Genomic DNA, 12,344 nt, shown 5'->3' with positions numbered 1-12,344 from the left:
GCTGAGGGCCTTGCTTTGCAGTGAAATGGGCACAGCATAACTTTTTGAACGCTCACTTTCGCGCTTCTGGGCCGAAATATACAGCCACGTCACTTTAAGACTAAAAGAGTAGCCGAGACTGCTTTACGCGCATCGTGATTTTCACAAACTTCGGCTCGATTTCCCGGAACTTGGGGGATATTTTGATGTCCCGGACACTGTAAACAATCTGCTGATGTGGCTTGGTTTGCGGTGAAATTGACACAGGAAAACTTTTTGAACTTTAACTTTCTAGCTTCTGGGCCGAAATATAGCCCCAGTTCACTTTAAGAATGAAAGAGTAGGCGAGACCGCCTTACGCGCATCGTGATTTTGACAAAATTCGGCTCGATTTCTCCGAACTTGGGCGATATTTTCCAGTCCCGAGGAGTCTAAACTAACTCCTGATGGCCTTGGTTCGCAGTGAAATGGACGCACGAAAACTTTTTGAACGCTGAGTTTCGAGCTTCTGGGCCGAAATACAACCGTACTTCACTTTAAGACTGAAATAATAGCCGAGACCGCCTTTCGAGCATCGTGGTTTTGACAAACTTCGGGTTGATTTCCCGGAACTTGGGGGATATTTTCCAGTCCGGGGGACTTTAAACTAACTCCTGAGGTGCTTGGTTTGCAGTGAAATGAACACAGTAACACTTTTTGAACGCTTATTTTCGAGCTTCTGGGATAAAATATAGCCCCACTTCACTTTAAGACTGAAAGAGTAGGCGAGACCGCCTTACGCGCATCGTGATTTAGAGCAACTTCTGCTCGATTTTCTAGAATTTTGGCGATATTTTCAAGTCCCGGGAGTAGTATAGGGGAGCGGTTTGAGACCCAACCAATCAGAGCGCGTTATTTGGGACACGTGACGCGTCTAGACCAATCAGCGTGCAGGATTTTCGGCTCAGGTCAGCGGTTGCACTAATGCTTTTTAGCGAGGTCTGGGGCGAGCTCGGTCAAAAGGGGACCGCGCGGGGTTGGACGCGAGGACGTGAGGGGCTGGGGACCGGAAGTGACGACAGACCACGTGATCCGTTTTCAAATTTTATTTACAATTCTAGTAAATGATTGACATTATCCATGTCGGTATTGTCGATGTGGGCTCGGGTGTATCCGTAAGGATACGAGAGGAAAGTGTCGGGATCCACGACGCGTTTGTCGAAGACGACTTTGTATCGTTTGGTTTCTTTGACCGTTTCTAATGTTTTGGTTTGAACATTGCGTTTAATCTTGTGTGGATTGTGTACGCTGATTTCCCGTGGTTCTTCGCGGGGTTCGGTGACTTCCTGGATGACGTTTTCTTTTAACAGGTCAAAGTTCAATTGGGCTTGCCCACGTGTGTTGAGGGTGAAACCGCGTACCTTGCATTCGACTTTACCGTCGTTGGTTCGGTAACCGTAATTCTTGGGGCCAGCGGCCGCAAACTCCACGATGTGAGTGCCTGGTTTCAATTCGCTGGTGAATTGGCCGAGATGATCGCCTAAGGGTGGCATGGGTTGCCCTTCTCGATGCGAGAAGATGATGGAGTCTGTGTCGAAGTACAGGACTTGTTGGGGTTGGAGTTGACTGAGTCCTTCTCGGTAGAGTTTGAGTCTGGCCCAGCAGGTGGTGAAGCAGGCCACGAAAATGTTGATGTTGACTTGAACGGCTTCTTCATCTTGGACGTGTTTGTAGACCAATTCAATCATCTCATCGTTCATGACACGAAGGGTTTGAATTTCTTGACTGTCGTCAATCAGGAGGGTGTGAAGCCTGGCGTGGGACGAAATGGCTTCGACTTGACTCTTGTTCCCTTGTTGCCCGTACTTGCCCCAGAAGCTGTTGAGCATCATTTTGGCCAGAGACCGCCGACCGGGATTTTTTTGAATTTGGTCGACCTCGAGTTGAATGCCTTCTTTGGCTAGGTAGTCGTCGAGGTACTGCTGGCGTTTGGTCGCATCGTCACCCACCCAATCAGGCCAGCCGCTGGCTTCTTGCTTGATCTTGAGAAAGGTGTTCACGTAGGAAGAGAACAAGTCGTTGGAATTGCGTGGGAAGTGCCAAATTTCGTAGACGTATTGGATAATGTACCCTTGATGAAGGGCTTCTTGCAATTCGGGGGTGGGCCACGTACCCACCAAGCATCGCTCTTGCTCGTTGTGGACGCAGCGATGACTGCGTTCGGTCAACGGTTTGGGTTGCTCGGTTTCCACGCACGTTCTACACAGTGGAAAGGTGAGTTTACCCCCACTGCGGTGGGGTAAGACGGGATGATACAACCCAAAGGGTGGTAGGATCTTGCATTTGACCAGACCAAAGTAACTGGAGATGTCGGTGCCTTCGGGTTGACTGATGATGGCGGGATGACCCACAGGGTAGGGACAGTTTTTGTTGGTCCAGGGGTAGAGGGAGGTGAAATCCAGGTAATGTACCTTTTCTCCGTGTTCCGCTTGATGGTGAAGTTTGATGGCGTTGGTGCGACCGCCGTAGAACGCGTCTCTGGGTTTGAGTCTGGGGACCAGGTCAAAGGATTGGACCAGGCTCCGCAAGTATTCATCGTCTTGTTTAAGTTGGTTCCATTCACATTGCCACATGACCACGACATGGTAGCCCGCGGCCAAGAGACTCGCTTCTTTGAGTTGAGTGGCTTCGTAAACGTCGCGCATGGTCTGATCGCACATTTTGTGACGCGTGCGGTCGCGGTCCGGGTAACACTTGGGACACCCGTGCCAGAAACAACCGTGAAATTCATACACGGTACGAGTGGCGTCGTCGTACCCATCCACGAAGAAGGTTTTGTCTCCGCGTAGAATGACGTGTTCCCCTCCGTTAAGGGCGTGTCGAATGTGGCGATCGGGTTGTCGGTTCATGTAGGTCAACCATTCCAGGGACGCGAGGGAATGCAGTTTACCTTGTCTATGCCATCCGCTGATGGGTTCCGAAGCGAGGGTGCGTTCTGGCATGTGTTTGGTGCGGTAGAAGAGATTGCAGGCGGAGGCGATGGTGAGACAGCGTTGGAGAGGGTTGAAGCCGCTGATGGCTTCGAATTCTTGGCAGAACACTTCGCAGGCCCCTTTGAGGAGCAGTACGTCGGATTCGCAGTAGGCCACGAGTTCCGCTTGGAAATCGAAGATCAAGTCGGGCTCGGCGAGTTGTTGGGCATACCAGCGTTCGAACTCTTGGGCGCGTTCAGTGGACATGCCTTGGGGGTCGTAATGGTCTTTGTCGGGTAGAGGTCCCACGTAATCCTGATGGTCGGGGGTGTTGAAGAAGTGGGGGAAGAACCCTTTCTTTTGTTCAACCAGTCCGAAGGCTTTGGGAAAATTGGCCAGTGGCATTTGAAAGAAGCACAGAGAATCTTTGAAAACAATGTCTCCCCCGTTAATGGACAAAGACAGGATCTTGGCGCCGTTGACCACTTGTTCGGGCACCACGTATTGTTGGTAGAGTTCATTCAGTATCAAGTAAGAATCGAACCCTTGGGAATTGTGGGCTAGCACGGTGAGGGTACAATCCTGCGCCAAAGCTCTCAACCAATCCAGGAAATCTCGAATGCAGGTGGTGCCTTCAAAGTGAAAGAGTTCCTGGCAGTTGGAGGTGGCGGCGCACACTAGGTTGGGGACGTGGACACCCGTGTCTTGCATGGTTTCGCTGTCCCAGTAGACGAAGAGATGGTCTTTGGTCTGTACGCTCTGCGAACCGTCCGCTTTGCGTTTTCTGGATTTCAGTAATTTGCGCTTTTCTTCTAACTTGGTGGGATTCTGAATAAAGCATTGGTGTTGGTAGAGATTGTGATACTCCTTGCAGGAGGGACATTCGGCGGTGCCGCACACGTGACGCGTTTCCATTTCGCGAGGTCGGAGTAATCGGTTGCACCGAGGACACTTGCGTAGGGAACTGCAGACATTTTTAATTTTTTTGGCGGCATTGGCTTTGGTGCCGTCCATCTTGGAGTAAGTGTGATGATTGGTCAAACACTGTTCTCCGAAGAAGGCGCGGTGACAACGAGGGCAAGTGTGTGTGGTGTCGCTGGCGCGACGATAATCTTCACACTGGGTTTGACAGCAGGCGGGACATTTCTTACCGCGGCAGGGGTGATGATGGATGTCATCGGTCTGGTAGCTTTTCTCGCACTCGATGCAAAAGTTATTTTGTCCTATGAAGGCGGAAATGGAATTGCAACCGTGGTAATGGTCACCCACTTTGATGAGGATGACTCGTTTCTCACGTGGCGGACCTTTGAAAATGATTTGATAATTATGATCCAGGGAAAGCACCACGATCTGATAATCGGTGAGATGGCGTTGGAAGGTGTGGAGTTCGGTGATGCCGCAAGGTCCTTCGGGGACACCCGCAGCTTGATGGAGTGCCTTGGCCTTTCTGGCTTGAGCGGGTTTGCCTCGTCGTAGGTTGACGTACTCGGGATGTCGACTGCCTAGGTCGCAGTAGGCTTGCATGGTGACCAGGGCCCTTGCACAACAGAGTTCATCGTCATTGTTAATTTGGATGACGCACTTTTTGAGATCGAGTAGCTTGTCGAGGGCTAAGCTGGCTTTGCGAAGCCGCTGTTTCCCGCTACCTCGTCCTGGATCTCGGATATGTGAAATGTGTAACGAGAAGGTGTCATCCAATCGGAACTGTTCAAACAATTGTAAACCCGAGCACGAGTGGACCATTCCTGAACTCCTCCGTCGACGTCCTGAATGGGGATGGCAGATTCTCCCTTTACTGAAAACTCCAGGGCGACGAACCTTTCTCTTCACCATCGAATGGTACTCCATGGTCTACATCAAGGAATTGGATGTCATCCGTTTTGTGCCAGCCATCGTTCCACCGGTCCGAATGAAGAACCGCTTCTGTCTGATGGCCACGTCTTGTTTGACCTTCATGATGAGACAGAAAATCAAGAAGATGGTGGAGCCCCTGACCTACGCCCGAGATATCGCTGTGAGACTGAGCGACAAACTGAACCGCCCGATTGCATTGGGGACGCCCGCGTATTTCAGAGAACTGACTGAAAAGATGGAGGACTTGCTGGTGGAACTGATGACGGAGAGAGAGCTAGTCAATAGTTTGAATCACTGTTTCATGAACGAGGATGACTAAATGGTGTAGTGGTCAGCGCGTTGGGCTCATAACCCAAAGGTCCCAGGTTCGAATCCTGGTTTAGTCCTTTTTTGTATAAAACACGGTCATGTGAAAATAAAAATCATTTTTTGATCAGCATGGCGAGTGCGTGGTATGGTCTGTGCGAGCGCTGCGAGCTTTTATATGCCCAGTATGAAAGGAAAGATCCCATTCCCTCGTTGATGGCATTTGACCCCGAACATGTGTTTTTGGAGACGCATGTCGAAGAGAACATCTGGCGTTTCGTGGTCTTCATATTGTGGTTGAAACGACAACCCATGTCACTCGTCTGGTACTCTATCATAAGACGAAAACACCCCGAGCTGATTGGACAAGCGCTGTGTCGATTGGCGACATTATGAGTAAGAAAAAGAAGAAGGTGGATCGGTATGCCAATTTGCTGCGGGCCTACGAGGATCCCAACGTCCCGGGAAGTCTGGGTGGCGTGACGCGTTTCGCCAAAGCCCGAGGCTTACCCATTGGACCGGTACGCCAGCGGTTGGAAGCCAGTTTGGGCTACACGCTTCACAAACCCACCCGTCGTCGTTTTCGTACGGTACCGGTCATGGTCTACGGTATCGACGAACAATGGGTGGCGGATCTCATCGAAGTGGGGAACATTGCCAAATCGAATCGAGGGTACAAGTACCTGTTGACGGTGATGGACGTGTTGTCCAAGTACGCTTGGGTGGAACCGGTCAAGTCCAAGACGGGTAAGGACGTGACAGCGGCCTTGGAGAAAATTTTGAAACGCAGTGGGGGTCGGATCCCTCGCAAGTTGCAGACCGATGACGGGAAAGAATTTTACAACAGGACCTTTCAAGCCTTGATGACGCGAAAAGACATTCGTCATTTTTCCACCAGCGGCGATACCAAAGCCAGTGTGATCGAACGATTCAATCGCACGTTGAAGAAACGCATGTACCGCTATTTTACCATCAAGAACACGTTCAGTTATTTACCCGTCTTGAAGGATTTGGTGACGGGATACAACCGTTCGTACCACCGCAGTATCAAGATGGCACCCGAGAAAGTCAACCTGGGGAACGAAGAGCAGGTGTGGAAGACGCTGTACGCGGATCGACTGCAAGCCAAACGCGTACCGCCCGAGTTGAAAGTGGGGGATCGGGTGCGATTGAATAAGAAATACCGCCTGTTCAAGAAAGGGTATTTACCCGGTTGGACCGAAGAGGTGTTTGTGGTGGCTCGTGTGGTGCCGGGTGTGATACCGACGTATAAGATCAAGGAGTGGGACGGCACACCCTTGAGTGGCACGTTTTACGCGCAGGATTTGCAGAAAGTGACGGTGAAGAGCGACGATCTGTTTCGCGTGGAAAAGATCGTCAAACGCAAAGGGAATAAAGTCTTGGTTCGGTGGAAAGGGTGGCCAAACAAATACGACACGTGGATTGAGAAAGGAGCCTTGGTCAAGACGAGATGAAGGAGTTTTACGTCCAATTGATCAGCAGTTCCAGTACCACGGAATTCCCCTACAATAATCCCAACAGTTTCAAGAACCGTTTGCCTTACCAGATCCAATTGAAAGAGGAAGGCTGGAAAGTGGGTTTGAGTAGTATTTCTTACCCACCCCCACCTTTACGACGTTATGAACAAAAGAGGCACCGACCCCACCTCTTCGAAGACGATGACATTCTGATACAATTTAAATGGAGCATGGAAACACAAACACAGGCTTCCGATGGCAGCTGGTTTCCGCGACCCTACCGCAACAATTTTGTCGTTAAGGGGTCTGATCTTCACGAGGACCGAGTCAAAGTCACGAGCGGGAAATCGCTCATGAAATACTTGGTGGCGCGTTACCAAGATCGTCTGACGCACTTCCTGGAAAATGAAAAAGAAAGTCTACGCGCTCCCGACGGGAAGAAGTACTACGCTGTGTTTCGTTGGGAAGGGGATTCCTTAATCATTGACAACAGCGATACCTTCCTCAATGAAACGTCTGGTGACAGGGTGCGATTGCGTCCCAAAATCTGGTTTGGTCCTAAATTGGTCGATAAACTCCTGTGGGTGGAAAAGACGGGCATTGCCGATTACAAATTGAGTTATCACGTGATGAAACTCTTCAAAGACGATGTGGTGCCCGCTTTCAAACTCGATTGGAAGGATCAATACAATGCGCATTCCACGAATTTTTGGAACATCTCGGACGATGGATCCTTACAGCTCAGTCCCTACTGCGATTGGCGCTTTGACTATCTGGACGAGCTCTACGATCAACACTATGGAGGTGACGTGACCGTCCCTGAGACGCTTCGAACGCCCATGTATGTCTATTGCAACGTGGCACAAAGTACCGTCATGGGGAACCAAGTCACCGATCTCTTGAGAGAAGTCCCGCACGATCCGAACAAGATGACCTTTGAACCCCAACACATCCAATATCTACCGGTGTTTACAATCTGTCACACGTTGTCGCGTCATGTCCTGTTGCGGCAAATTCTTGCACAAACGCTGCTTCAAAAAGGCCAACGAACGAAGCTTCCAATGCGGTCATTGTCGTCGTCCCTGTCTCGAGGATAGTAACGACACCGTCAGCGTTGATGATGATGATCTCCGAGCCAACGAACAGTTGAATGTCAGTCCCGACAATCCCCCCATTTGGAGGTTACCCGCCGAACTCGAAGGTATCACGCCCTTGGAACATGCCCGAAACGCTATCGCTGATACACGAGCCAGCGCCATGGCTCACAACATTCACCAAGAAGGGAGCAGCTCCTGGGACACGCTACCTTTTCGCATCGATCCTCTTGTGTGGTACGTCTTCTGGGTCCAACTGGATTGGTTCATCTCCACTTCGCCCGATGGCAGAAACCCCATGTTCATTCACGCCTCCGTCAACACCCCCAACGAGCCCACCCCAGAAGTCAGAAAAACCTTTTACCAATTGATCAACAGAATCATTCCCGGCGCCGTGTATTGCTGCCTGCAAGAAGTCGTGCACCGAGAACACTTTACTCACATTGCCGAGTACGAACGGGAAGGACGAAGGTACGCTTTTGACAGAAACGAAGTCACCGTCACGAACATTCGTCTGACGCGATTTTGGTCACCCGAATACTACCCAGACGCACCCTACACCAGCGGATTAACCTGGACACAATCTGGATTGTAAAAAATAAAATTTGAAACTAGGATCACGTGGTCTGTCGTCACTTCCGGTCCCCAGCCCCTCACGTCCTCGCGTCCAACCCCGCGCGGTCCCCTTTTGACCGAGCTCGCCCCAGACCTCGCTAAAAAGCATTAGTGCAACCGCTGACCTGAGCCGAAAATCCTGCACGCTGATTGGTCTAGACGCGTCACGTGTCCCAAATAACGCGCTCTGATTGGTTGGGTCTCAAACCGCTCCCCTATACTACTCCCGGGGACTCCAAAAATAACTGCTGATGGCCTTGGTTCGCAGTGAAATGGACGCACGAAAACTTTTTGAACGCTCAGTTTCGAGCTTCTGGCCCGAAATACAACCGTACTTCAATTTAAGACTGAAATAATAGCCGAGACCGCCTTTCGAGCATCGTGATTTTGACAAACTTCGGGTTGATTTCCCGGAACTTGGGGGATATTTTCCAGTCCCGGGGATTCTAAAGTAACTCCTGATTGTCTTGGTTTTCAGTGAAATGGACACAGCGAAACTTTTTGAACGCTCACTCTCGAGCTTCTGGACCGAAATATAGCCCCACTTCACTTTAAGACTGAAAGAGTAGCCGAGAACGTCTTGCGCAAATCGTGATTTTGACCAACTTCAGGTCGGTTTTCCGGAACTTGGGGGATATATTCCATTTCCGCGGGCTCTAAATTAACTCCTGATGGCCTCGGTTTTCAGTGAAATGGACAAAGGAAAGCTTTTTGAACACTCTCTTTGTAGCTTCTGGGCCGAAATAGAATCCCACTTGACTTTCAGACTGAAATAGTAGCCGAGACCGCCTCACGCGCATCGTGAGTTAGACCAAGTTCAGCTCGATTTCACGCAACTTTTGGGATATTTTCCAGTCCGGGGGACTTTAACCTAACTCCGGATGGCCTTGATTGCAGTGAAATGCGCACAGCATAACTTTTTGAACGCCCACTTTGGAGCTTCTGGGCCGAAATATAGCCCCACTTCACTTTAAGACTGAAACAGTAGCCGACACCGTATTTCGCGCATCGTGATTTTGATCAACTTCGGCTCGCTTTCCCGGAACTTGGGCAATCTTTTCCAGTCCCGGGGACCCTAAACTAACTTTTGATGGCTTTGGTTTGCAGTGAAATGCACACAGCAAAACTTTTTCAACGCTCACTTTCGAGCTTCTGCACAGAAATATAGCCCGACTTTACTTTAAGACTGAAAGAGTAGCCGAAACCGCCTTACGTATATCGTAATTTTGACGAACTTCGAATGGATTTGCCGGAACTTGGGGTATATTTTCCAGTCCCTTGGACGCTAAACTAAGTCCTGATGGGCTTGTTTTGAAGTGAAATGGACACAGCAAAACTTTTTGAACGCTCACTGTCGGGCTTCTGGGCCGAAATATAGCCCCACTTCACTTTAAGACTGAAACAGTAGCCGAGACCGCATTTCGCGCATCGTGATTTTGTTCAACTTCGGCTCGATTCCCCGGAAATTGGGCAATATTTTTCAGTCCCCGAGAAGTCTAAACTAACTACTGATGGCCTTGGTTTGCAGTGAAATGGACACAGCAAAACTTTTTGAACGCTCACTTTGGAGCTTATGGGTCGAAATATAGCCCCACTTAACTTTAAGACTGAAAGAGTAGCCGAGACCGCCTTACGCGCATCGTGACTTTGGGATACTTCGGCTCGATTTCCGCAAATAGGGGGATATTTTCCAGTCCCGGGGACTCTAAACTAACTCCTGATGGCCTTGGTTTCCAGTGAAATGGACACAGGAACACTTTCTGAACGCGCACTTTCGAGCTTGCTGGCCGAAATATAGCCCTACTTCTTTTTAAGACTGAAAGAGTAGGCGGGAGCGCCTTACGCGCATTGTGATTTTGAGGATCTTCGGCTCGATCTGGCGAAACTTGGGAGATATTTTCCAGTCCCAAATTCTCTAAACTCACTCCTCATTGTCTAAGATGGGAGTGAAATAGAGACAAAAATTTTTGAACCCTTACTTTCGAGCTTCTGGAGTTAAATCTAAGCCCACTTTACCTTAAGACTGAAAGAGTAGCCGAGACCCCCTTAAGCGCATCGTGATTTTGACTAACTTCGGGTGGATTTCCCGTAACTTGGGGGATATTTTCAGTTCCTTGGACGCTAAACTAAGTCGTGATGGCCTTGTTTTGCAGTGAAATGGACACAGCAAAACTTTTTAAACACTCAGTTTCGAGCTTCTGGGCCGAAATATTGCCCCACTTCACTTTAAGACTGAAAGAGTAGCCGAGACCGCCGTACGCGCGTCGTGATTTTGACCAACTTCGGTTAAATTTCCAGGAAATTGGGGGATATTTTCCAGTCCCGGGGACTCTAAACTGATCCCCGACGTCCTTGGTCTGCAGTAAAATGGACACAGCACAACTTTTTGAACGCTCACTTTTGAGCTTCTGGGCCGAAATATAGCTCAACTTCACTTTAAGACTGAAAGAGTAGCCGAGACCGCCGTACGCGCGTCGTGATTTTGACCAACTTCGGCTAAATTTCCCAGAACTTGGGGGATATTTTCCAGTCCCGGGGACTCTAAACTGATCCCCGACGTCCTTGGTCTGCAGTAAATTGGACACAGCAAAACTTTTTGAACGCTCACTTTTGAGCTTCTGGGCCGAAATATAGCCCCACTTCACTTTAAGACTGAAAGAGTAGCCGGGACCGCCTTACGCGCATGGTAATTTTGTCGAACTTCGGCTTGATTTCCTGGGACTTGGGGGATATTTTCCAGTCCCGGAAGCTCTAAACTAACTCCTGACTGCCTTGGTTTTTAGTGAAATGGACACAGGTAAAAGGGGCGCACGCTCGGTTTCCAGGTTGTAGGCCGAAATATAGCCCCACTTTATTTTAAGACTGAAACTGTACACGAAACCGCCTTAAGCGCATCGAACTTTTTTGCCACTATGACTCGATCTGCCAAAACTTGGGGGATATTTTTCCAGTCCCGGCGACTCTACCCTAACTCTTGATGGCCTTAGTTTTCAGTAAAATGGTCACAGGTAACAGGAGCGCACGCTCGGTGTCGAGCTTCTAGGCCGAAATGTAGCCCCAGTTCATTTTAAGACTCAAAGAGTAAACGAAACTGCCGTACGCTTATCGTAATTTGAAGAAAGTATGGCTCAATTTGCCGAAACTTGGAGGATAGCTTCCAGTCTCGAGGATTCTAAACTATCTCCTGATGGACTTAGTTCTTAGCGAAAGGGACACAGGTAAAAGGAGAGCACGCTCGGTGTCGAGCTTGTAGAACCGAAATATAGCCCCACTTCATTTTCGGAGTAAACAAGTAGCCGAGACCGCCTTACGCGCATCGTGATTTTGAGCATCTTTGGCTCGATTTGCCGGAATTCGGGGAATATTTTCCAGTCCCGAGGACTCTATGCTAACTCCTGATGAACTTAGTTTTCAGTGATATGTACACAGGCAAAAGGAGCGCACGCTCGGTGTTGAGCTTCTCGGCCGAAATATAGCCCCACTTCATTTTAAGACTGAAAGAGTAGCCGAGACCGCCTTACGCGCATCGTGATTTTGAGCAACTTTGGCTCGATCTGCCAGAATTTGGGAAATATTTTCCAGTCCCAAGGACTCTAAACTAACTCCTGATGGCCTAAGATGTCAGTGAAATGGACATAGGTAAAATTAGCGCACGCCCGGTCTCGAGCTTCTAGGTCGAAATATAGCCCCCCTTAATTTTAAGACTGAAAGAGTAGCCGAGACTGCCTTACGTGCATCGTGATTTTTGGCCACTTTTGCTGGATTTCCCGGAAGTTGGCGAATAATTTAAAGTCCCGGGGACGCTAAACTAACTCCCGATGACCTTGGTATGCAGTTTAATGAACACAGCAAAACATTCTGAACGCTCACCTTCGAGCTTCAGGGCCGAAATATAGCCCTACTTAAATTTAAGACTGAAAGAATAGCCGAGAGCCCGTTACGCGCATCGTAATTTTCATCAACTTCGGCGCCATTTCCTGGAACTTGGAGAATATTTTCCAGTCACGGGGACTCTAAACTAACTCCTGACGGCCTTGGTTTGCAGTGAAAGGGACACAGCAAAACTT

The 12,344-nt window shown here is 49.4% G+C and overlaps 2 protein-coding genes and 1 non-coding gene across 3 annotated transcripts; 1 reads left to right on the top strand and 2 right to left on the bottom strand.

Moving 5' to 3' along the window:
* Positions 1–1,026: 1,026 nt before the first annotated feature.
* LOC145467318 (uncharacterized) lies at positions 1,027–2,513 on the bottom strand. Its single transcript, XM_081450866.1, has one exon. The coding sequence runs from the start codon at positions 1,848–1,850 to the stop codon at positions 1,068–1,070; it is 783 nt and encodes a 260-aa protein (XP_081306992.1). The 5' UTR covers positions 1,851–2,513; the 3' UTR covers positions 1,027–1,067.
* LOC145480148 (uncharacterized) lies at positions 1,919–4,778 on the bottom strand. The gene is made up of 2 exons (XM_081458603.1): positions 2,089–4,778; positions 1,919–2,000 (listed from the first exon to the last, which is right to left on the bottom strand). Exons 1-2 carry the CDS (start codon positions 4,776–4,778, stop codon positions 1,919–1,921), a joined length of 2,772 nt encoding a protein of 923 aa, XP_081314729.1.
* A 319-nt stretch (positions 4,779–5,097) lies between these two features.
* Positions 5,098–5,170, top strand: Trnam-cau (transfer RNA methionine (anticodon CAU)). The gene has a single exon. It is a non-coding gene; the product is annotated as a tRNA-Met (tRNA).
* Positions 5,171–12,344: the final 7,174 nt, after the last annotated feature.

The sequence above is a fragment of the Orbicella franksi genome, chromosome 2 (genome assembly GCF_964199315.1).
Source record: "Orbicella franksi chromosome 2, jaOrbFran1.1, whole genome shotgun sequence".
In the NCBI taxonomy this organism is placed as follows: domain Eukaryota; kingdom Metazoa; phylum Cnidaria; class Anthozoa; order Scleractinia; family Merulinidae; genus Orbicella; species Orbicella franksi.
The sequence above is the reverse complement of the archived record's forward strand: the minus strand, read 5'-3'. Positions and strand labels throughout refer to the sequence as shown.